The 25,128-nt window shown below is 48.5% G+C and overlaps 1 protein-coding gene across 3 annotated transcripts in view; it reads right to left on the bottom strand.

Moving 5' to 3' along the window:
* EFR3B (EFR3 homolog B) overlaps positions 1 to 25,128 on the bottom strand; it is an 86,618-nt gene that overhangs the window by 40,655 nt on the left and 20,835 nt on the right. For all 3 annotated transcript variants that reach the window (XM_032353136.1, XM_032353135.1, XM_032353134.1), the window contains exons 2-3: positions 7,661 to 7,737; positions 6,496 to 6,623 (exon numbers count right to left, since the gene is read on the bottom strand). In XM_032353136.1, coding sequence (XP_032209027.1) covers positions 6,496 to 6,623; positions 7,661 to 7,737 — 205 coding nt within the window. The remainder of the gene's footprint in view (positions 1 to 6,495; positions 6,624 to 7,660; positions 7,738 to 25,128) is intronic.

Here is a 25,128-nt window from a genome sequence, read left to right on the forward strand (position 1 = left end):
ATATGAGGAATTTGAGAGGCAACATAGGGGGCTTGGTGGGTAGGAAGGGAAAAAATGAAACAAGATGGGATCAGAGAGAGACAAGACACAAGAGACTCTTAATTTCACAAAACAAACTGAGGGTTGCTGGGGAGAGGAGGGTAGGGAGAGGGTGGCTGGATTATGGACATTGGGGAAGGTATGTGCTATGGTGAGTGCTGTGAAGTGTGTAAACCTGGCGATTCATAGACCTGCACCCCTGGGGCTAATAATACATTATATGTTAATTACAAAAAAAATGAGGGAAATCGAGGTGAACAATGTCAGCATCACTGGCTTAGAAGACAGTCTTGGCCACTCCCCTCCTCCCTTCCTCCTGGGACTGAGGAGTGGCAACCACTGGAGTCCCAAGCACTGGAGTTCCCAGACGATTCCCCCCTCCCCCGCCCCCCGCCCAACATTGTGAGGCTGGACAGTCACCCAAGAGAGAGCAAAACCCCTTGCAAAGCCCCGAAATGCTGGAACCACTGTATTTTTACACAAAGAACCCAGATACCTAATACTCAGGTCTAGGAGCACTTCGGAGACCCAGTGGTGCAAATAAAAGTGAATCCTGAGCAGTCCAAGGCAAATCGGTGACCGACCTCGCAGGAAGGAGGAGAGCTGGAAGGGCTTGGAGCCTGTGACGGGGAGGTCATCACAAGACTCCGCGAACTCATGAGTGGACCCACGTGCCTGGGATGTCGATCCTTCTACTTGTTAATTCAAACCACGTGGACTAGAAGAGTCCTCCTGATACACAGAAATGCAGGACAGGTCAAGTGGGCAGAGGACCCTAAACCTAACAGAGGTGTGGAGGAATCAAGTTAGTGCCTCCAAGTCGAAAGCAAGGAACACAAGACCTGTCTTAAAGATTACGGTAGAGCTGTCAGCATGAGCTTCCAGAGTGTGAAAGCTGCCTCATACTTGAGAGCCAGACTCGTATGCCAGACATAGAATCAAGAATGAATTTAGAGATCTGTTCTCCCTTATGCCTTGGTCCCAGTCATACCCATCTTTGAATGTTAGGCAAGTATTTTAAAAAGACTTTGATTAGCGAGTTGCTTATCTTCTTTTTTAAAAACCAAGTTGGTGAAATACAAAGAACTAGCTAAAAAGTATGACTACAAGGTGATTTCTGGGGTTTCCCCGAGGCCACAACACAAGGCTGCATGATAACTCTTGGGGCAGCTGTTTGGTTTCAATGTGTGGCCAAACCACCTCACACAGGAGCCAGCCTTGCAAATCCAAACCTATAAAGTAACAGCCATCATGGTGTCGGTTTCCTTAATGTTCTTCTTTTTTTTTAAAGACATCAGATACCATTTCTTAAGTGTTCTTGGGCTAACCTTTGTACTGAGCAATTATAAGAAAAGCAGCTTCCCTACCCTGAAATTTTCCTGCCCATTTCAAAAAAATGTTTGGTGAACTGATAATTTACTGATAATTTAATAATTATATATATATATATATTATTATTAAATTTAATAATTATTAAATTATTACTTAATATTATTAAGCACTATTAAATAGTCATTACTGGGCATGTTTACAAGCAGAACAGGTCATGCTCTTGTCTACAGAATGTCTTTCAAATAGAAGGCCAGCCCTAGGTCTCTGAGCTCCTGGAGCAAACGGGAGCCCCCAGTCCCTGCTGGGGGGCGTGGGGGGGGGGCGCAGTGCTGGCCATTCCTGGCTCACGACAGCCTTGTTCTTCAGATGCCATCATTGTCACAGTCCTGGAAACCTGCGATGCCTCACAGACAGTCCCCGTGTGTTTCAGGTCGGCTGTGCTGGCCAGTGAGGTAGACTGAGTCATGTATGTTTGGGGAAACGGCCTGGCTGGGGCCCTTCTAAAGGAGACACACTTTCCTTGCAGAAAAACCAGGCCCCATCTGGGCAACCAAACACGGCAGGTGGGAAACGGGGCCAGCCAGGGTAGAATTCTCTTCTCTCAGGAATCATCGCCAGCATCTTAACGTATGAAGGGCTTCACCCTTAGTTCACAGAGCTTAAAACGAGGGAAAGGAAGAGGCGGGGTGGGGTTTGGCAAGAGAAGAAACTAGAAGGCTTCCCAGATTCCAGAGCTTAGATCACTGTTTTTCCTTTTCCTGTAAAAAATTACCAGAAAACCCTAAGAAGGAAAAAATAGTCCTTTGCTAACAACATGATTGAATGAATGAGAAAATAAAATAACAAGCAATTGGCTACTAATCCAGAGTGGAAACTCTGATGGGAAGTGAAAATTATGGTAGAAAGAGAACCTGAAAAGTCCAGAAGTTTAAAGCCTAGTTCTTTGAACATGCTCTGCTTTGTTCCCCATGTCGAGCCCCGATACGAAGGGTGGAAAGGTTGTAATTATGAGCTTGAATTTTTCCAAGTATCTCAAAAGATTAGCTCTCTAATCTCTACCTTCCCCGGGAGGTCTTGTAGTGGGGTCCACACTGTCAAGGAGAATAGAGTGTCCTGGAAGGATTCGGTGTAGTGATGGGTCTGGGAGACTGAGCTGGCCTGAGTCTTAGGAACTGGATGAGGCCGGACAGAGCTGGTGAGGACTAACCCGCCACAGGGTCTGGGGGGTGGGGGACGAGAGTGGGTACAGATGACAGCAAGTGACAACGAAGGGTGCTGGACGTACTGGTAAGGCTCCCCAGCAGGTGAGGAAGGCAGACCCCAAGGAACCTGGGAGAGAATTGGGTTCATGGGCAGCAACTGAAATCCGGAGAAGACACTTGACAGGTGATAATGACAGGAACTCAGTGACAACGGCCAAGGCAGGAGGTAAGTCATAACAACTGAGGGAAATACACAGATGAGGCAAGACATGTCTCCTGCTGAAGTCTAGAAGAGGCGGCCGGTTCTGTTTGAACACACTGAGCTCGGTCAAGAGGCCCTGAACCCGAGGAAAGGAGGAGCAGGTGTAAAGAGTCTGGGAACAGAGGGGGGGCGGGGGGCGGGGTTGGAGAGGAAAGGCAGAGTCAGAGATGAAGACTGGCAGGCAGGAGAGAGGGGACAGCTTTAGCAAGGCCAGTCACTGCCCGAGAATCACTCAAAGGTCAGTCGCCTTGACAAAGAACCTCTTATTCTAAGCAGTTGGAATGTACTTGGTCAGCCCCACTCCAGTACAGAAACTTCTGGGTTTTAGGAACTCAGATGCAGGGGCTGACCTCAGCAGAGGGAGGGAAGCATGAACCCCCTCTCCAGGTTCTAGGGCTGTCCTAGCCATAGAACAGCCCTTCTAGGGCTGGAAGGAACATGCACAAAGAAAGAGAAAACCAGGAGGAAATCTCACTTTTTGCCGCTCTGCACATCTCTGCCCGTCCGTCACAGCTCAGGTCAGTGAGCTCTACCTCAGAATTCACAGCCTAGCCTCTCTCCGCCCACATCTGGTCATCATTCCTGATGCTGAACGCAGATCAAGGCAGAGTTCATACCCACAGGAGAGGGGTGGTAAGGCCGGGAGGCAGGGGGGCCAGAGAGGATGGTTCTGCACCTGAGGCCAACCCCCGAGGTTCGCGTCCATGTAGTTAAACCATAAATACAGACACCTCCGTGATCACAGGGAGACACAGCCCTCAGACCGTCTGTAGGCGAATATTTGCACTTCCAAAGCTGCCATCGGGAAGGTGCTAATGACAAGAAGCCGAGAATGATGGACAGAGCACCGGGCTGGGCAAGAAGGGGCGGACAGGGAAGGAGAATGGGAGATAAATCTAACGGATTTCTCTTCTCCAAATGTTTACGATTGAAACTTCCAGGGAGGCCTTCAAGGCTTTAAACACTGAGAGGCTGCCACGACTATTTTTAACAGAACGATACCGATTTCGAATTGCAGTTCTAAGGGCAGTGGAAGGATTCTAATCGGCTCTGCTGGCTATGGGACATTTTTATCGAGAGAACCATCCCTGCAGATAGGGGAGATGAAATTAGGATTAAATGTTTAATGTTACTGCTAGCCTATCAGTTTTCGGTTGAATCTAGGACGAAGTCATTTTTACTTGCTTGAGCATGCTATACCGTATGTCAGGGTGATTTACGTAATCAGCACGTAGAGTGTATTTGTGCCCTTTTTATTGAGCGTGTAACCTAATTTTATTTTATAAAACGATGATAGAAATGTACTGTTTCTGGTCTTGCTGTCCCTCCTAGGGATAGCTTGATTCTGGATTCGCAGGTGGGTCCTGCAGAGCTTAGAGGTATACACCTTGTCAGCACAAGGCAAATGTTTTCACACCAGCGCTCACTCCAGCTTCCTCGCCAGGAGGAAGGGAGTTTGGCAGGTGGTTGGGCTGTTGGACTGTGGTGGGGGCCCATGATCGGGATTGAGGGGAGAGAGCACTGCCTCAGAGGCATGAGGCTCAGAGAGCCGGCGGTGGCTGGAGTGGGTCTGAGCAGGCAAGGCAGGTGTGGCGGGCATGGCTGGGGGAGCCTGGTGAGTTAGGGGCAGGTTGTAGAAGTCAAGCTGGGGAGCCTATATTTTATTCTAAAGGAGCCAGGTCCGTGTTCTGAAGGTCATAGCTAGTACTCATTTGGAAGGACCAGAACAGGAAAGAATGCAGGGAGAGAATTGCTAATGTTACCATGATCTGGAGTCTGCAGGAGGAGAAAGGAAGAAGCAGAGGAAAGCAGAGCATGGATGTACGGAGAACAGAAGCAACCGGGACTTCAGAACAATTGCGCTAGATTTACCCTGCCCTCCAGGCCATCAGCAATGCCACCAGGGATGTCTTCAGGTTTTCTTACATTCAGCTTTTGCACACACAAAAACCCAACCGCACTGCTCAGAAAATGAGCCCTCGTAGTATTTACAGCATATTTGTTTTTACTTTATTTTCTAGGCATTGGTATTTGTTGCTTATTTTTAAACTTAATTGTAAAACACTGTATTTGTAATGACATAGTCTGTTTTTCATTTACTTAAGGCATTTTCATTATTATGGGGAAAGCGTGTTTATAACATCGTTTCTATTGAACAGATAATATTTCACCAAGTGAGACACATTATAATTCACTAAACCCTTTCCCTCTTATTGGACATCAATTTCTAATATATCATTATTATAAAAAACACTACAATGAACATCTCTGTGTGTAAAGCTAGTTTATATTTAAGATTGGGATAGAAGAATAGACAAAGAATTTACCGGATCAAAGGGCATACATGTTTTTTGAAGACTTGACTTATATTTTAAAATGATGGTCTAGGAGGCACCTGGGTGGCTCAGTGGGTTAAGCCTCTGCCTTCAGCTCAGGTCATGATCTCAGGGTCCTGGGATTGAGCCCCACAATGGGTTCCCTGCTCAGCAGGGAGCCTGCTTCCCCTCCTCTCTCTGCCTGCCTCTGCCTGCTTGTGATCCCTCTCTCTGTCAAATAAATAAATAAAATCTTTAAAAAAAATTATGGTCTAAAAAGATTCAATCAATTTGCACTTATTCTAGAAAAGTACGAAACTACCCTCACGTTGCCATTCCTTGGTTAGTACTGGAAATACTTTTTTGCTAAGTGAAGGTGGTATCTTAGTGCTTCAAGCCACATCTTTGATTATAAATTTATTGACCGTTATTATTTCTCCTTCCTCTTTCTGTGAGTTGGTTACTTGGAGCCCTGGTTTCAGTTTTTAGTGACTCAGTTTTCCCACTCCAGCCCCATCATTGGTTTATACAAATAATAGATGAGTTTGAATCCTTTGTCTTACTCTTTCAAAACACTTCTTTTGGTTGTCGTTTAAATTTTGGTGGTTTCTTTTTTGACATCAAAATATTTAAATTTTTAAACAGTTAAATCTATCGATCAGTCATTTTCATTTAAGGTTTCTTTTCTTTACTAAACATAGCAAGTCCTTCCCCCTCAGACTGATAAATATTTCATTTAAGTGTATTTTTAATGGACAAATTACCCCAACCTTGCCTTCTCACTAGAATGTAGATGGCTCCTCCCTGCCTTTTTTTTTTTTTTAATATTTATTGTTTTTGTTTTAAATTAGAGATTGGGGGTGGGTGGGGGAGAGGGAGAGAGAGAATCCCAGGCAGGTGCCATGTCTAGCATGGAGCCCTACGTGAGGCTTGATCTCACAACTGTGAGATCATGACCTGAGCCAATATCAAGAATCGGACAGCCCCCCTTCCCTGCTTTTTAAGACTGTAAGTTGCTTGGTTTGATGAGAATAATGGCAGACTTAGGACTAGACCAACTTTTCAAGACCCTAGAGTGTGGGTGAGGGCTTCTGGATAGAGACAAAAGGGGAAAATGGATGCTCACAGAGGTGCTCCTAGGAAGCCGACATCCCCTTCTTCCCACATCTTGGCAATGGCATCAAATTTTACCTGCCATTGGAAAAAAACATGCAAACATCCCTCAGGCCCAATCCCTGTTTTTCCAGTCTGTTCGGTGACCAAGTCTACTATCATTTTCATAAAAGGACCCCATGTTTTGTCCAATGCTTCTGAAAGCATCTCTCTCACTTTCTTACACTCTTACCCGTATCGATGACGACCCACATCACGGATGAGCCTCTCGGAGAGATAGGCACCAATTCGGTCCAGCTTCTCTGGAGCTGAGAGGGCATAGAAAGTCAGCTTCTCCATGTTGGTCTTCACCAGGCCATCCTGTAAAAGACAAGACCCCATGTCTCACCGTGACCATTCCATGGCTAGAAGGGTTCAAGTCTAAAGGTAAATCATATGTTGATTGAATTATCATTCTGCCCAGTGCCATTATGTATGTGACAAACCTCCCATGTGGGGTCAGGGATACAGAAATGATGAAAACATGGTTCCTGCCTCCCAGGAACTCACAACTTAGCCCAGAGTATGCCAGCTATAAATTAGAATAGTTGTATAAATGTACATATTATTTTTGTATGTATACAGATACATGTGTACGTATATAGACACAAATGTACATATGTATATGTGTGTAGGCACGTATACGTGTGTGTGTGTGTGTGTGTGTGTGTGTGAATGATAAGTCTTCACTGAAAGCAACTCAGAATTAAAATGTGCTGGAAATCCAACCCTAAGACATGAACAGGAAGAGAAGGCAGTTCAGTAGCAATTAGGGAATTCTCCAGAGGATGCTGGAAACGTGGCCCTTCAACTGTCCATCAAGAAGATGTCATTGATTTCCAAAGAGCAAATCAAGAATATCAGATCACGACATTTCCGAAACCACACAATCCATAATGTAGCCCAAGTGGAGAGTAGCGGCCGGGAAGCCGGGAAGCCAGGCCTCCCCTGTGCGCACAGCCAGACCCTGGGCGGGTGCCAGAGGGAGCCAAAGAGAAGACACCAGCTCCTGAGCCAAAACCCGAGAAGGGAAGTGCTCACAGGACACAGCAGGGAGAGCACCATCAAGAGAGCGAGCAGTTCTAGAAACCACTGCTCAGAGAGACACGAGTGAGAAAGATGTCTCAGCCGTGCAGTAAAGACCTAAACCAAGCCGAAACCAGCTTCCCAAGCCCCCTGCAGATCCTGACTGCAGACAGATCCAAATCTCCGTGGCGGGCAGACCCCCGGCAGCTGTTCCCCACTGACCAGAGTCTGAGCAGGCTCACGGGCGAGGGGCCCGGCAGACCCGCCTTCCCCTCGCAGCCCTGGACGGGGTGAGACGGTGGGAGGTGATGCCAGGCGGAGGAGTGACCCACCTCGGGATCCTCAGGAAAGATGTTGTCAACCAGCCTTTTGTACCTGGGGCGTAGAGCGCCGCAGCAGCCACAGACACCTAGAAGAGCAAGAAGAAAAACCCATGAATGTGGCCTCCTGGGAACCAGGCCAAGGCGTCTTGTAAGGAATCAAACCCAGGCCGGGAAGCAGAAAGAGCCCATCCCTCCCGTGCCATGTGCCGGGGGCCCTGGGGTGGCCGACTCCCATGACTTGCCTCATGCTACACCTTTGCCTTTGTGCCTTGCGTCCTTCGCTTAGGGGGTCAAGCCCGGCGGCGTGTGTGAGCGTGAAGCCGGGCCATGGAAGGGAACTTTGAGGGCTGGGAGCTCACCCAAAGGTCAGGTGCTACCCCTGGACGGGGCGCGCACACGCGCGCGCGACACACACACACACACGGGGGCAGGACTATAACCCTGCCTCCTGCAGCCCAAGAGCCTCCCCAGTGTCCTGAGAAGATGCACAGCTTGAGGAGTGCTCGTTCCTCCCACCCACCCCCAGGGACACCCCACTTCTTTTATTCTCTGCTCCTCAATCTCTGCTACCCTACCTTCCCGTTCCCTGCGGCCATTTCCATTATAGAACGTTAGGTGAAATGCTGATAAATTAACATTACCATTAATTATTAACATTTGAAAATGCATCTTTAATGCAGGGTGACGGTGGTGTTTCAGGGTCGGGTGGGGCCCTAGGGGGTCAGCCCCCCATCCCAGTCCCCCCTGTGGCAGCCCCCTGTGCCAGCCTCCGCCCCACCCCGGGCGAGCCCCCCCCCCACCCGTCCCCACCCCACGAGGTGTCCACCAGCCTGTGGCAAAATGAGAGACTGAGAACAATGTGGTACATTTCCAGAAAGCTGAATCTACTGCATGGAGAAGGCTCCCTGACATGGCCTCTTTCTGTGTCTTTGGGTGCTGTGAAATGATGGTGTTAGGAAATCAGCGATAATAGACCAAACCCTGGGAAAATAAAAATCTGACTCTTGCAAGCCCCCCCATAAACTGTCTTTAGACAAAGGACACAGAACCCTCTGGGACCCGGCGCTGTCTCCACCTTCCTCCGGCCCCAGGGATCTTTCCTTCCGCGTTCCAGCCGCACCTCTCCCTGCCCGGTGCGGGGAATGGGCCCCTCGGGAAGGAGCCGAGGGGAGGGCAGTGAAGGGCCTGAGAAAGTCCAACCCCCAACAATAATTGTTCCCTCATCCTCCCAATTAATGCTTAATTCTGCTTGCACAAACTCTCCAGTTGGAATGCAAGTGCACCGTGGAAGGATCAAGGCCATGGACCATTCAGAAAAGAATGAATTACTTTAGTGGGAATTACTTGAATCTCACAAAGAGCTTTACAGCTGCGGAGAAAAGCGGCTCTCTGGAAATTTTGACTGGGAGGGGGTAGCGGGCGGCTGTGCCAGGAGGAGGAAGGAGCAGAGATTTGGGGTGACTCCGGTACAGGGGAACGGGTGCTATCTGGGAGAAGCCCGGGGGCACGCCACAGGAGGACAGGCCACCCGGTAACTGGCTCACATCCCCCCTCGCCCGCCTCACAGGCAGCTGCGCACCCCCAGCCGTCCCCCTGGCCTGCGGAGGGCCGCAGACCTGGTCGGCGGCTGCAGTCGCGCCCTCTGCGCTCAGTCTCATTGGGTTGGCCTGACGTGTCCTCCTCTCCTCTCTGTCCACGCCTGGGAGGGGGTGTTCGGGCCCTGGACGCCAGCCAGGGCTAGTTCTCCTGATGGAACAGCTCCCAGGGGTGGTGTTCTCTGTCCCGGGTCTCGAAGCCCATCCATCCATCCTTCCCCTTTGGCCACCCTGCCCTCTGCCCAGTGCAGCCGTTCGCAAGCTTCTTCCCAAGATGCCCACGGGACATGCCCTCCGCTCTCCCGGCAGCCTCCTTTGTCGCTGTCTCCAGACCAGGAGAACCGGCCATTTGCGTCTGAAGGGAGTGAAGACAGAGCATCACAGAGAAGCTGGCACTGCACAGCCCCAGTGCCTGTCCCTTCCTCTAGCATGTCTGAGAGGCCTAAGGGGCAGGGCCTGCACGGGACAGAGGCCAAGCTCGTTAGAAACCCAGACTTGTCAGGAAGCACAAGCCCATTTTGGGTACTCAGGGCAGAAAGCTCTGTGCAGGGACACCGAAGGGGCTGGGGGCTCTTGGTGCTACCAGTGGGGACACGAGCCACCTCCCAGAGTGAGCAGGCCTGGCTGTACCTCGGTCTAGGGACATGGGCTCGGTGTCTTCCCAGTAAAACCAGGCAGCCTGTGGTCTCCTGATCTCTTGTGTCTAGAAGGGGGTATGCCTCACGTGCCCCTTCTATCCAGTGCCTCCTTCTCTAACCCACGGGCCTCTCCCTGGAACACGCCTCTCCCATATGAGGAGCCACAGGGCATGGCCCCAGGGAGAACCAGTCGCATTCAAGGCCCCAGGGCACTGTCCAACCAGACAGGGAGCGGTAAGAGAACAAGAGAGGAGAGTGGGTACCCCCTCATCAACAAAGCTGACACTGTTTTCAGGGTCCTTCCTGACTTAGGTCCTGGGGCTTTTTCCTGGTCTGTTCTTCCTTTCCGACCTCCTCAGACCCCTTGAGGGCTTGTGAGGTAGAGTGGTCAACAGCAAGGCCTTCCCCCCGCCTTTTTTTTTCTTTTTTAAAAAAGATTTTATTTGTGTATTTGAGGGAGAGAGAGAATGAGAGAGAGCGCATGTACGTGCAGGAGCAGGGGGAGGGGAGAGGAGCCTGGGCAGACGGAGAAGCAGGCTCCCCACTGAATACAGAGCCGGCCTCGGGACTCGATCCCAGGACCCAGAGATCATGACCTGAGCCCAAGGCAGAAGCTTAACCGACTGAGCCACCAAGACACCCCACAGCATGGTTTCTAGTGAAATCCCAGCACTGCTGCTTCCCAGATGTGTGACCTTGAGCAAATAACCACACTGTGTTTGTGAGTGTCCTGGGCTCAGGGCACAAGGCTGTTGTGAGGTCTAAGTGAGCTGGTGGCAGCAAATCCCTTGAAGCAGGGTGGGGCCTGGTAGCTCCCCAAGAAGGCTCAAGGGTAGTGTCCCCCCCGCACCCCCCGCATTCCCCAGGCCCAGGGCAGCCAAGTCCTTTCCTCGCTGCTCACTGCTCTGTGCTGGCTGCTACATCGTAGTGGGGCTTTCCCCACTGACCGCTTGCGCAGTGACAGCATCCAAGGCCGGTGCACATCTGAAGGCCTGAGCAGGGAGACACAAGACATGCTCCTTCGGATCAAACCTCATTGACCTGTGGGTCTAAAACATGTACCGCTTGCCCGAGGCAGCTCGAGGCACCTGCAAATCACAGTACCTTGACCTCCAGCTCCAACCCCTCCCCGCAGCCAGGGTCCCCAAACCGTAGTGCTTTCGCGAACCCCAGTGCAAATGTGACCTGCTAGGTGCTCCCCCCGCAGAGCAGAGCCAGTTGCTGATGAGACAAAGCAAGTGTCGCTGGAGAGAATCCCCAGGACCGGCCCTCGGGAGGTCAGTCATCAGGACAGCACTGGTCATGTGTTGAGACAGGGAAACAGAAGGGACCCCGTGAGAGAAAAAGCTAATTTTTTTTTCCCTTTGCTTCTTTTGGGGCTTCTATTCTTGCTAGGACTTGCGCCCCCACTCCACTTTAAACATGCCTTGTGATGCAAATAGCATATGTCCTCCTTATAAGAGACAAGGAGCTAATGGATTTCTCTAGGATGGATAACATCTAAGGAAGGACCAGGTGAGAATGACCGGAGGAAGCTTCCATCTGCGTACTCCAGACCCCTGTCAAGGCCCCCTGCTCTAAGGAATAACAACTGGGTCCTTGTCTTTGTTCTAACTGGTTCCTGGACACCTGCGAGGGCAGGTGCACCAGACCACTGTCCTCAGTAAAATCCCGCAGACCCCAGAGAAAGTCAGACTCCTGCTCTTTTCTTCTCCAGGTCTCCCAGAGGTTCCGTCTGTATCTGCTCTCTCTGTTTCTTCAATAAACTCTGCTTTCGTCTCCCGCTGGCTCCTCCCAAACTGCCAGCATCACCATGGCGGAAGCAAAGGTGAACTTCAATGAACTGAGGAGTCCATGGGGAGAAAGGGGGGCTCTGGAGAACAGAACTGCATTCCCCAAACTGTGTTCCGTGGAACACTAGTTGCCACACGCTAACAAGCACCCCTCAGAAAAGGGTCTAAGGGCAAACCGGTGCAGGAAACTGTGCATGCCAAATCCCCCGATTTCAGATTCACAGTACAAATTAGCATATTAAAGCCTCTGGTAAGTCATAAGGTAAGGGAATCTGTTGACATTTGTTCAAACCAACATCTCCTCCTTTTTCATAACTACAAATATCACCATGAGGAATGCGTTTAACACTCTTTTTCTAAGAGCATATGCCTTGGTTTACAAGGCTATAAACGTAGGACACTGGAAATGGTGCTAACTTTTGAGTCTGAAAAGGACTGGGTTCAAGTCCTGGTTCTGTTGCTGTGAACTCTGAGTTCAAGTCCCGGTTCTGCCCCTTTATCTTCGAGACTGCTTCCTCATCAAGACCATAAGAGGAAAAGATCTTCCCTAAGATACAATGCTGTGACTGTAGTCCCAGAATGTGCCACAGATTTCCAGAAAGGAAGAGATCACCCAGAGAGCTGATGGTCAGGGCAGGGCTTCTCAGAAGAGAAGAGACAAGAAGTGGCGTAGGATTCACACTTGAAAAACACAGTGGGTGCTTTCTTCCTCGTGTGTCTGGCACAGGGCTAAAAAAAAAGTGTTAAATCTTTGCAACAACCCCCCCCCGGGTGGTCCTGTTGTTTTGCCATTTCACAGATGGGTGGACTGAGGCGTCAAAAGGCAAAGTTACCTGCCCAGAGTGGCATAGCCGATAAGCGGCAGACCAGGATTTGAGCCCCCCAAATCCAGGGGCCACGACGTTAACTACTATACCAGGGAGGGTCGGGGATGGCACCGTCACGGAGCGGAGAAAGCCACGAGCTTGTACAGAAAGAGAAGAACCACCCAGGCGGTGCATCCTAAAGGGAATTGAGTTATGTCACCCCAAAATATGCCTTTTGACATAGAAGTCATTTTGAACTGAAGGCGATCAAGGAGCAGTAAATGCAAAGGCAGAAATGCAGAGAAGGCACCAGAGGAACCGGCAAACAAGCTTTATTAAGCTCACGCGTATCTTCCTAGTTACTTCTTCACCATCCACTACCCCACAGCCCAAACCCCTTTGTCTTGTCAATTCTTCACAAGTTTCTTGTGTCTTTGCCTAAAAGGTAGGAAAGCGTTCTGCTCTGGTCTCGTCTTAGGGTCTCCTTCTGTCATGGAGGCCCTCAGGTTCCTGTAAAACTTCAAATCCCTGTGCGTCTGTCCCATTAATCTTCGTCCGTTTTATCTTGGGACCCAGCCCTAAGAGGGTCCAGGGACACTTTTTTATCCCCTACAATTTCAAACTGTAAAGGGCACCAGAGAACATCTGGGGAATCAACTAAAATGCAGATTCTTGTTCAGCTCGCGGAGATGGGAACCTGAACCCCCACATCCCCGCCAGGCTCCCAGGTGCCGCCCCTGCCTGGCACCTGGCCGCACCGGGAGGGCGAGGTCCCAGAGCACAGTGGTGACGCCTTTGAGCTCAGGGGTCAGACGGGCTTAGGTTGAAATCCCAGCGCTTCCCATTGCTGACTGTTTGACCTTGAACAACTTACTTAACCTAGAGCGGAGTTTTCTCCCATAAAAAATGAAGACGGTGATGGCTCCTTGCCGGGGGCCACGACACAAATTAAGCGGTAGCTCGGCCCCCTGCCTCCTCTCTCTTCCTCAACCCGCTTGAAGGCGGGACCCGGGCCGCCAGGCTGGGCCAGACTGAGCCAGACTGAAGACAGCTTCGAGCACTAGGCCGGACAATTTAGGTTTTGCCAAGTTACCAGGGAGCTCTGGGAGCTTCATGAGCAGGGAGTGACGGTGATGATCAGCCGGGGGGTGGCGTGCAACACTGGACCCAGAGATTTAAGGCAGAGATAAGTGAGTGAATCACCCCGGGTCGGGGGTAAGTGCCTGAAGTGAGGGAAGCCGTCTGGATGGGAGAGGAAGGAGAGAATTGGCAATGGTTCTGTGGGGAGGAAGGGAGGGGGGTTCCAGGTAGGACCGTGGGCTTTCCAGTACAATGACAGGGGACCAGCGACACCCTCGGCTGAATGGGGGAAGACAGGGGGTTGGGGACATCAGGCGGCACTGTCCAACAGGCAGTCAGGGAGGAGGTTGAGGGCTTGTCAGGGAGATCAAGGCTGGAGCTCTGAGGCTCATTGGCTCAGACATGACCAACCACCAGTGCTGTGAGACAGGATCTGATAGCTCAGAGCACATGGGCAGGGGGCGGGCAAAAGGCAGATCTCCTGAAGATGGCTGCCTTGTCCTTTCCCTCTGCTATCTTCTTCCTGTTTTCCCCTCCCACTTCTTTTCTGTGAGGCATTTCACCTTTTCCTCATTCCTCTCCCGTTCTGTGAGGCCCTGCAACTAAGGCATTTGGGACCTTTAGGCTGCTTACCTTGGTCCTAGAGACATCCCCTTATTAGCACCCTGCTAAAAAATCAAAATTCCCTATCTCAGTGATCTGATTATCTAATTCACAAGATGCTAGTAGCCAGCTGATAAACAGTCTTCCAGAGGGCACATGCTTCTTTTAAAAAAAATCTCTAAACTCAAACAAAATAATCTCTAAGAGTAGAATCTTGAAGGCATGGGGCAGGGGTAGGGTGTTTATAAGAGGAAAACCAGTGTACAAGTGTCTGTACACTGATCTGCTGTGTTGGACTCTGGGGTTTCCTGTTTGTTTTTTAACCTTTTACATACCCAGTTTTAAGGAAAATCAGCTAGAGAAGCAAAATTAATAGGTTTGTTCTTTTGGAGCAGAGAGGAAGAACAGAAAAAAGTTGTCGTTTTTTTTTGAGAGAATGGGTCACTGAGGAAAATCAGCCTAACACTATTATTTACCATTGTATCTGCTCCCAGTTAGAAAGGAAGCAGGCATATAACTACAGAGATTTTTTTTTCCGAATCTCAGCCAGAGGGCAGAAAGCCTTGAGCAGCCCTCTGCACTTCCCGGGTCAGTAATCAGAGCTGAAAGCAGAAGATAAGTCTCTTCTCTGATAAGGGAGATGTCTGGCAAGGCTTGGTCCAGACCCCCTGGCCTCCCGGCGCCAGAGCAGCTCAGGGCAGGACAGGAACCCACCGGCACCACTAGAAAGCTTCCAACCCGGAGAAGGTGAATTCAAAGCAGCCACAACCGGGCCAGGAGGAAAAAAAAAAGAACCCCAAAACAGAAGACGCTGAAAAGAATTTGAAAACTGTTCACTGCTACAAGAGAGTCAGCAATACAGTGTTTTATATTTATTTAATCCTGCTATTGGCTGTACTTATTCCTAATGTGAGTCTGTAGAAGTAGGTGGAGTTTAACTCAGCCACGGCCTCTAAAAGTATCTTTTAAATTCTGAGCCATTTTATTTCTCTCCCCCAGGGCTCTCTCTTCCTCTCCAGGGATTGCGTCTAACAGATCCACCCACCCGATGGCAAAAGTAAATTTATTAAGGATCCTGATCTGTCACTAGACCTGTCTTGCCTAATATATTTTTTTAAAGATTTTATTTATTTATTTGACCGACAGAGATCACAAGCAGGCAGAGAGAGAGAGAGGGGGAAGCAGGCTCCCTGTTGAGCAGATTGCCTGATGCGGAGCTCAATCCCAGGACCCTGGGATCATGACCTGAGCCGAAGGCAGAGGCTTTAAAACCCACTGAGCCACCCGGGTGCCCCTTGCCTAATATATTTTTACCTGTTTTTAAAAAAGATTTCATTTATTTATTTATTAGAGAGAGAAAGTGCACACAAGAGAAGGGATAGAAGGAGAGAGAGAGGGAGAGATCCTTTTTTTGTGGGGGGGGATTTAAAAAATTTTTAAATTACCATATAATGTATTATTTGTTTCAGGGGTACAGGTCTGTGACTCATCAGTCTTATACAATACCCAGTGCTCATTACATCACACGCCCTCCCCAATGTCCATCACCCAGTGACCCCATCCTCCCATCCCCCTCCCCTCCAGCAACCCTCAGTTTGTTTCTTATGATTAAGAGTCTCTTATGGTTTGTCTCTCTCTGGTTTCATCTAAAAGGGAGAGAATCTTAAAAAGACCCCACATTAAGCACAGAGCCCCACGTGGGGCTCGACCTCACGACCCTGAGATCATGACCTGAGCTGAAACCAAGAGTCAGCACTTAACTGACGAAGCCCCCCAGGCGTTCCTATCCCTATTTTAAGAAAACGAGGGGAAAGTGATGCACCCAACTTCACTAGCGTGGAGCGGGATGGGTTCCTGACAAATCCCATCAGTAGGGATTCATGGTGGGCAATGACAGGAGTTCACTGACCTCCTTGAACTTGGAAACTCTAAGGGTGGTTAGACCTGTCTCAGGGGGCCCCCTGCCCCTCTTCCCATCTCCCTACAGCTCTTTCTGCCCTAGCTGCACAAGCCATCTTGCACGACCCCACCTCGGGGCCCTCGCACTTAATATTCCCCCATCTGGAACATTCTTCCCCCACTTTTTTCTGCTAAGGTCTCTGCCCAAAATATCGCCTAACCAGCGAGAACTTCTTTGACCCCCATTCTCCTTCAGTTTCTATCCCTGACCTCCTCCTCCTCCTCCTCTTCACAAGACTTTTTTCCTTTTCTTTTTTTTTTTTTTAACCATTTGACACATTTCATATTATGTCTACACTCTGGCTCCCCCACTTGCCAGTGAGGACCTTGAGAGCAAGAACCTAGCCTGTTTGTCCCGGCTGAATCCCAGAGTCTGGCCAGGGTCTAGCCCTTGGGGCAGGGTCGATGGTCCTACGTATTTGCTGAATGAAGAATGAGCGTGTGACGGGGCCGAAAAGGAATCACGAATGTCAAGGTCGGTAAGGGAACAACAAAAGAACAGAGCTCTAGGAGGGCCTTGGGGAAACACGCCCTTGGAGAATCGCTAACTCCAGCCCATCTTTTGGGGTGGCCACCCTCTGTGCCTCTTGAGGCCAAGCTCACTGGAGTCAAGCTCCCTCCAGGTGGGTAGGAGTGAGGTGGGGAGGGGGCGCTTTGGCGGGTAGCCTGGGGACCTGGCACCTTCTGCCCTGCCCCCACCGCACATGGGTCCCCCAGCCTTGCCAGCTCCTGGCGTGACCTGTGGCTGCGGCCTTGACCACCCATCAGAATCAGAACCTTGAGTCTCAGGAGAGGCCTGAGGTGTTCCTCTATGTTTCTGGTGCGCGGCCGGGGGAGAAGCACCGGCCCTGCCCCCGGCGTGTAGCCGCGGGTCTCCCAGCTGCTGGCCGCCTCTGGGGACTCTGGACCTCTCGCCTTGCCTGCCGGCAGCATCTTCACCTCTTACACTCTGCAGCCTGTTTCTCCTTTGCTCGCCTATCTGATGGTTTCCTCCACTGCTCTGACCCCTGGAAGGGAGCTACCCACTAACCAGGGCGATGGGTGATCTGAAGTAAACAAACAGAAAATAGCCAACTCCATGAACTCGTCATTCTTTCCAACATCCAGGGCCCTTTCTCCAAATTCCCTATTGCACATCTTCTATCAGATACCCTGAGTGACAATGTTCATTCCTTCGGGGTCCTACCTGTCCCTCCTCACTGCCCAGCATCTCATGTGTTGATCTTTAATATCTAAAGAAAATACCCACTCTATGCTTGGCACTAAACCAAGCACTTGACAAGTATTTTAATATAATACTCATAACAACCCAGTAAGATAAGTTCTGTTATTCTCACTTTACAGATAAAAAAGCAGGACCAGCGGGGTTTAGCACTTGCCTCGGGAAATACAGCGTGCAGCTTTCTGCCATGAGGCTCTCCCATAACTTCCCCCAAAACGTATCCTCAGCCATTCCTCGGGTTCATCCTGGGCTGTCTTTGGCCATAGCCACTGTACTAGATTGCCTGCTGGACACCTGATAGCCAGTCCTTGTAAATGTCCCTTGCCCAGTCTCCTTGCTTCAGGTCATTCCATGTGTAGTTTTGAGGTGAATCTATGTTTGCCTTAGTTTGCTTCACAGTCAAGCGGTCGGTGTGGCTAACTCATTAAATGTCATCCCTTCAACTTAGTGCTCAACGCAGGGCGGCTCATCAAGGTGGCGGCGGCGGGGTTGGGGGTGGTGGCAGTAGTGGCGGTGTGGTCTGTCTTCATGTCCTTTCCCCGCCGTGGGGGGTTGGGGCTCTCGCCCATGCTCTCCTCCTGGGACTGCCAGCCCAGCTGCCAGAGACCACACCAGCTGTGACAAGAGAGAGGGGTCTGAAGAGGAGCCGATGGGGAGGCGCTTAGTTACGGAGTCATGCACCTGCTGATGAGGGGGTGTTTGGGTGACGAGGACCGTGCAGAAGCTGGAGATGGTGAAGGGGCCGGAGAATCTGAACCTTGGAACTGGGGCCTTGAAATCATCACATCGGGTGGGTTCTGGCACCTGCCGGGTCTTCCTTGAAAGACCTCTGTTAATAACAGCCCCGGCGCTAGACATTACCTTCTGCTCTCCAGCTGTATTCTTGTACTGTCTTACACACTCTCCTATTACCCGCGTGCTCAGTCTAAGTGATTTCAGTGACTCATATTTTCCTCCTCCAGATAAACTGTAAATTCCTTGGGTCTCTTTCCTCTGACCTCAGTACAGTATCCTGAGCCCAGAAGGACTGGAGGAAAGCGGGTATGACGTGTGATGCCTTTGATCAGCGTGGGACCCAGCGAAGTCACCTCCTCTCCTGGCCCTTAGTTTCCTTCTTATAAACATCAACTGCGTTATCCCCATTCACCAAGAGCAATGCCTTTTTACTCAAAATAGTTCATATTTATTTTCTTAGCTTTACACTTGGTTATCCTTACCAAAGCCAACTAATTCTATTTAAGCAATTTACAATAAAATTTAGCCCCAGGGTGATAGCACCGACACCCCTTCTAGATGAATTGGAGGAAGCAGAACAAGGTTTGGAGAGCAAGGAGCGTCAGACTCAAGTGCCTCTGGAGGGGCCTGGCCAGGTCCAGCTGATGCTAACTGAGCCAGCACATTGCACAGTACTTGCTGGGTGGGGTGGGGAAGAGGAGGAAGTTTAAAATATATAGTTTCTGCCATCAAGGAACTTGATGGGACTACTGTCCCATGACAACTACTGTCTAGTTGGGACCGATACATATCTAAAGTTGATGATATGTCACAATGAGACCAAAGAGTCCATAAGCCTGAAGAAATCTCTGGGAGTTCAGTGAGTCCAGGAAGGCTTCCTGGAAGAGGCAAGACCTGAGCTGGATCTCTAGGGCTGGAAAGAGTTGGTAAATGCAGGTGAATCCACAGAAGAAAAAATCAACAGCTCTTCAATGGCGAAAATTGAAGAAAACCAAAAAGATGCTATCTTTTTGAGCATGTAGCTGTATGGGTTACTGATGGGGTACTTATCAGTAAAGTGGGCAAAAAAAAAAACCTCTTTCTTTCCTGCTTCTGATTTTATTTTTTTTAATTATTTTTAAAGATTATTTATTTATTTATTTATTTGACAGACAGAGATCACAGGTAGGCAGAGAGGCAGGCAGAGAGAGGAAGGGAAGCAGGCTCCCTGTTGAGCAGAGAGCCCGATGTGGGGCTCGATCCCAGGACCCTGGGATCACGACCTGAGCCGAAGGCAGAGGCTTTAACCCACTGAGCCCCTCTTGTTTCTGATTTTAAAAGGAATCCATGCTCATGTGTATACATTTGTAAAATAGCAAGAAATAAAAATGAATGTAAACATCACATAATCACACTATCTGTGATTAACTATTAAAATTTTAGTGAAATCATGGTAAGTATTCATGTGGCTACCAGATGTTGTATTAGACAGCACGGAGATAATGGAACCTTTCCATCATCACAGAAAGTTCTAGTAGGCAGCACTACATTAGAATATTTTCTTACTGCCTTTTCTCAGAGCAGTTCACCTGTGTTAGAGAACATGTTTCATGAAAATTCTTTTTTTTTTCTTTTAAAGATTTTATTTATTTATTTGACAGAGAGATCACAAGTAGGCAGAGAAGCAGGCTGAGAAAGAGGGGGATCAGGATCCCTGCTGAGCAGAGAGCCCAATGCAGAGCTTGATACCAGGACCCTGAGATCAATGACCCCAGTCGAAGGCAGAGGCTGAGCCACCCAGGTGCCCTCCATGAAAATTCTTAAAGATACAATTGCTTGTTCTTTCTTTCTTTCTTTCTTTCTTTCTTTCTTTCTTTCTTTCTTTCTTTCTTTCTTTTTTTAAAGATTTTATGTATTTATTTGACAGAGAGAGAGACACAGAGAGAGAGGGAACACAAGCAGGGGGAGTGGGAGAGAGAGAAGGAGGCTTCCCGCCGAGCAGGGAGTCCGATGCAGGCCAATCCCAGGACCCAGGGATCATGACCTCAACTGAAGGCAGACGCTTAACGACTGAGCAACCCAGGTGCCCCAAATGTATGTTCTTTTTATTTTTCACAGGTAATTCCTGCTCTGTTCATTTCCTTTTCAATTTCCTATAAAGTTTGTTGTCCCCCCTTCAAAATTAATGTTTATGCATATTTTTAAATACAAGCATAAAATTGGTATCAAACAGTATAGTGTTAAAACCTTTCTTCTTCTTTTTGTACTGTATCTACCTTCCCACTAAATATTTTCCAGAACCTCATTTTCATAGCTACTCACTACTCAACCTTTTGACCAGACTCTGATTTATTTAATCATTCCTCTCTGTTGTTTCTAAATTTTCATTATCCTGAATGATGTGGAGATTTGCCCTTGGTAATTAAAGCCAGAAATCGTGTAGTGAAAGCCTGGGTTGGTTTTATTGGGCATCAGGAAATCAAATGGTGACCCGTGGCTCCCGGACTTGTGCATTAGAGAGGGTGTCTGTGGGGACTGGCACCTGTCTCTCGCTGTCCAGGAAGATTTGGGAACAAAGGGACCAAGAGGATACAATGATGAAAATGAGCCTGAGGAAGGAGGCAGGATCCAAGTTTCCAGGCGGATTTTATTGGGAGTGGAATTAAACAGCAAATGAATTGTCCCTGGGGAGACAGTTTGGGCCAGACAATGTCTGACAAGCCTGTACCTGTCAGCAGCCTGACCTTTTTGGGCCCCCCACATTTCTAACACACTCACTGCTTTCCAGCCAATCTTGATTAATCTGATTGCCACCTTAATTGAGGATGGGAATTTTTTAAAAATAAGAAAGAAATGGGTCCAATTGATTTTATGTCAAGGCTTCCATTCTTTACTAACTAAGTTTCTCTGGGCTTTGGTATTGCTCTTCAAGCAAGAAATTCATTAAAATAAACAGAATGTGGGGGCACCTGGGTGGCTCAGTGGGTTAAGCCGCTGCCTTTGGCTCAGGTCATGATCTCAGGGTCCTGGGATCGAGTCCCGCATCAGGCTCTCTGCTCAGCAGGGAGCCTGCTTCCTCCTCTCTCTCTGCCTGCCTCTCTGCCTACTTGTGATCTCTCTCTGTCAAATAAATAAATAAATAAATAAATAAATAAATAAATAAACAGAATGTGGGACACATGGGGATAGCTCAGTTAGTTGAGCGTCAGACACTTGGATTTTGGCTCAGGTCATGATCTCAGGGCTGTGGGTTTGAGCCCCATGTCAGGCTATGTGCTGGGCAAGGAGCCTGCTTAAGATTCTCTCTCTCCCTCTGCCATTCCTCTCCCCACCCCCCGACGATTCCACTCTCTCCATCTCTCTCTCTCTAAGAGAAGACAAAAATAAGTAAACATAAACAGAATGTTTCTCTATTCTTTGTCTCTTAGAACCACTGATAGTGGGGAAAATTTATCCCACCTATTTTCAGGAGCCGGACAGCCCAGATTACAGCCCCAATTCCAGGTCTCACCAGTTGCACACACTTAGGCAAGGTATTCAAGCCCTCTGTGCCTTCGGCTCCTCATCAGTAAAATGGGCATAACAGAACCACTCCATAGGTTTGCAGTGAAGACGGGCTGAGTTTACACAAGGAAAGTGCTGAGAAGCCTTCCTAGCATATAATAAGCACTCCAAAACTATTAGCTATTATCATCATTAATATTGCTCTAATAATGATTATTAACATCTATTTGCCCGCTTAGGAGAGAGAAGGCAAGACAGAATAAAATGGGATTTCAGAGCAAGAATGACCCTGAGAGTCTCTTGGTTTTATTTTATACTTGGAGTGTGACATAAAGTGGATTAGATAAAGATAAAGCACAAAACCACAATTTAGGGATTTAAATCCAAATCCAGGTAGACCCGTATCACCTCTCGGATGCCCAAGGACAAAGCTCCAGGTAGAAGCATCCCCAAGCAGCTATTACCATGCTTCAACCCTGGCTGGACCAGGTGCTATGCTGAGTGTCTCATTTGCATTTTTCTGTTTTATCTTTACAAAAAATCTATGAGGTTGATGTATTCATCCTCATTTTACAGATGACACCATCCCTTTGATAGAAATCAAAGCACAGAGGTCTGTCTTCAGATACCTTAAGTTACTGAGAGGCAAAAATAGAAATAAAAATATATTGGACAGGAAGATGGAACATATAATCAGAATCATATTAATTAAATGTTCCACATACACAGAGCAGGACTGCGGAGGTAATGAGATGGGATGGAAAAGTAATTTTGAGAGGAAACTAAATTAGAACACTATTTGAATGCGAAGGATTCCATTAAATCGTGAGAGAAAAAGGACTTTCCATGTATCTAAAGGGTAGAAAGGACACACTGGCATTTCCTTCGTGTCTAGGATATCATGTGCCTAGGTTAATCACGTCACACTTAAAACAAGGATTCCATGAGGTTAGTATTATCACTTTCTGGATGAGAAAATCAGAGCTCAGAGAGGTTAACTAATTTGACCAAGACCACACAGGGAGCAAGGAACAGAGTCAGGAACAGAGCAAGAGAGGCCCTCTGACTTCAGAGCAGTGATGTGCATAAAGATTTTAAGTGAGAGTCAGTATGTCAGGCAAGAGTATGAAGAAAATGTGCCCAGGTAGAAAAAGATAATTTCCAAGGTGGATTATTATTTTTAAAGTTATATATAACTGATGATGAAATCTGAACCAGCTCTGAAACTGACATTATACCAATGTCAGTTTCCAGGTATTGATACTCAATGACAGTTATGCAAGAAGCGGACACAGGGGTGGGCAAGCCCTCCCGGTACATTTCTTTGCAACTCCCTGTAAATACATTTTTCAAAATAAGAAGTTTTTTAAAAGTTGGCATATAACAAAGGCAAAGGCACTTGCTTTGAGTGGAGATGATAATTGGCAGAGGACCTTGACATAGGACACTGATCTGCTCTGGGGGGCATACGGCCAATGTCATGCCAGAGCCTCTCCCACTGCCTCTTTCAATGACCAGCCAGACCCGTGCTAGCTTAGCTACCACTGGAGAGAGAAATAGGCTTGTCAACACATTCATGGAGCCCCTATTATGTCTCTCCCCTCCTATACCAGAGGTACACAAGGTGCTAACAAGACACAGGTCTGGTTTTCCAAACTCTTACAGTCTATTTGGAGAGAAAGGCACAACCAATAAATGGATGTAAGTCAGCCTAGGTGGACAGAGTTTTCTCAAGCAAAGTTGCAATGTGTTATAGTAATTCAGAGAAGACTGAATTAGGTTGGGTTGGTTGAGACGGATGAACTCTCTGGGGAAGGTAGAATTTGGGCAGAGCCTTGAAGGATGTGGACCTACCGGGTACTCACTCCAAACAGAAATTGTGTCATAACATAGCTACCGTAGAAATTGTGTCATAACATAGCTACCGTAGAAATTGTGTCATAACATAGCTACCGAAGAAATTGTGTCATAACATAGCTACCAAACGGTAGCTAAAGAACATGCTTTGGAAAACCGGGACTACGAACTATATTATCTCAGATGGGTCATGCAAGCCCTCTGCTGATTTCCTTGTTTGTGGGAGATGAATAAAACACCTAGCAGGAGGTGGTATACAGTAGGCGTCCATAAATGTGAGCTGTCAGGTCCCCTTATTTCATAAGCATTTTTCCTGTTGCTGAATTGTCATCATACCCATCATTGTTAATGTGACTTATAATCCCAGTGAGGAGATCTATTATCATTGCTGAACCGTTTCCATATTCTTTGACATTTCTCTTGTTTACATGTTCACGCTATTAAAAATAATGTTAGGGGGCGCCTGGGTGGCTCAGTGGGTTAAAGCCTCTGCCTTCAGCTCAGGTCATGATCCCAGGGTCCTGGGATCGAGCCCCACATTGGGCTCTCTGCTCAGCGGGGAGCCTGCTCCCCCTCCCCCGCCTGCCTCTCTGCCTACTTGTGATCTCTGCCTGTCAAATAAATTAAAAATAATAATAATAATGTTAGAATGAGTGTGTGTCCATTGCAGCTTTTTTTTCATTTTTTGGATTATTTTCTTAGGACGAATTTCCAGAAATAGATAAAGTATCTAGTAGGTGAAGGGGAGCTACCTGAGGGTTTGTTGAAAAACAGGTGTGAGAGGGTGAGCGGAGTGTCCTGGGAAGACTAACAAAAGTAATTTGGACAGCTGAATCTGACTTTGGAGAGAATGGAAGAACGGACGCCATCAGGACAAGGATCAGGAACCAAGGTTTAGGACAAGAAAGGCCAGAGTCAGGGTGAGCGCCAAAGAGAAGAGACAGGGAGGGCCCGACGGTCACAGTCCGAGCAAGCGCAGCCCACGGCCCGTGCTGACCTCACAGAGATGAAGGCAGAAGTCCACTACTTGCAACTAGTGGCCAAAACAGGGACCCCCACCCCCAGTGGCGCTTCACCACGGCTGAGAAACCTGGCCCTGGCTGTGGAACGCCAGCTGCAGTGAACAGCAAGTCAGAGTGACACGTGAGATATGGCTTTGGCCGTGACAAAGAAGGTGAACTGAGGCCAGAGTCCGAACACTGTCCATTAAAATCAGTGCGCTGAAAGCTGATAAAAATCTGGAGGGAAAACAATGGAGAGGAGCCTTCCAGCACAGGCTCTCCTGTTTCCAGATGTCTGCGAATCACAGGCACAGGATACATGCTTACCATGATGTTTGTAAACAAAGGAACTGGAGTGAAGGTAGCCAGCTGCCTGGAATGGATTCGGAGAAGTAACTTAAGGGCAACCCTCACTGACTTGATTTTGAAGATGGGGTGACAACCTGGAAACATTCTAGGATGGGCTGAGAGAAAGGTAAATGAGGTATATGTTAATATGTGTTCAGGGGATGGCCCAAACTATGAACATTTAAGATTAACTCAGGACAGGAGATGTTCAGGAAAGGAAACAGCTTGACCTGTTGGGGGTATAAACCACAGTGAACTTTCTCCTTTGTTTTCAGGTTCAGACACACCAGACATGTGCATCCTCCCCGCCCCGCCCCCCACCGCCCGCTCCTAGTTCCATTTGCCTGCAAGCCTGAT

This window comes from Mustela erminea, chromosome 7 (assembly GCF_009829155.1).
Source record: "Mustela erminea isolate mMusErm1 chromosome 7, mMusErm1.Pri, whole genome shotgun sequence".
NCBI lineage: Eukaryota > Metazoa > Chordata > Mammalia > Carnivora > Mustelidae > Mustela > Mustela erminea.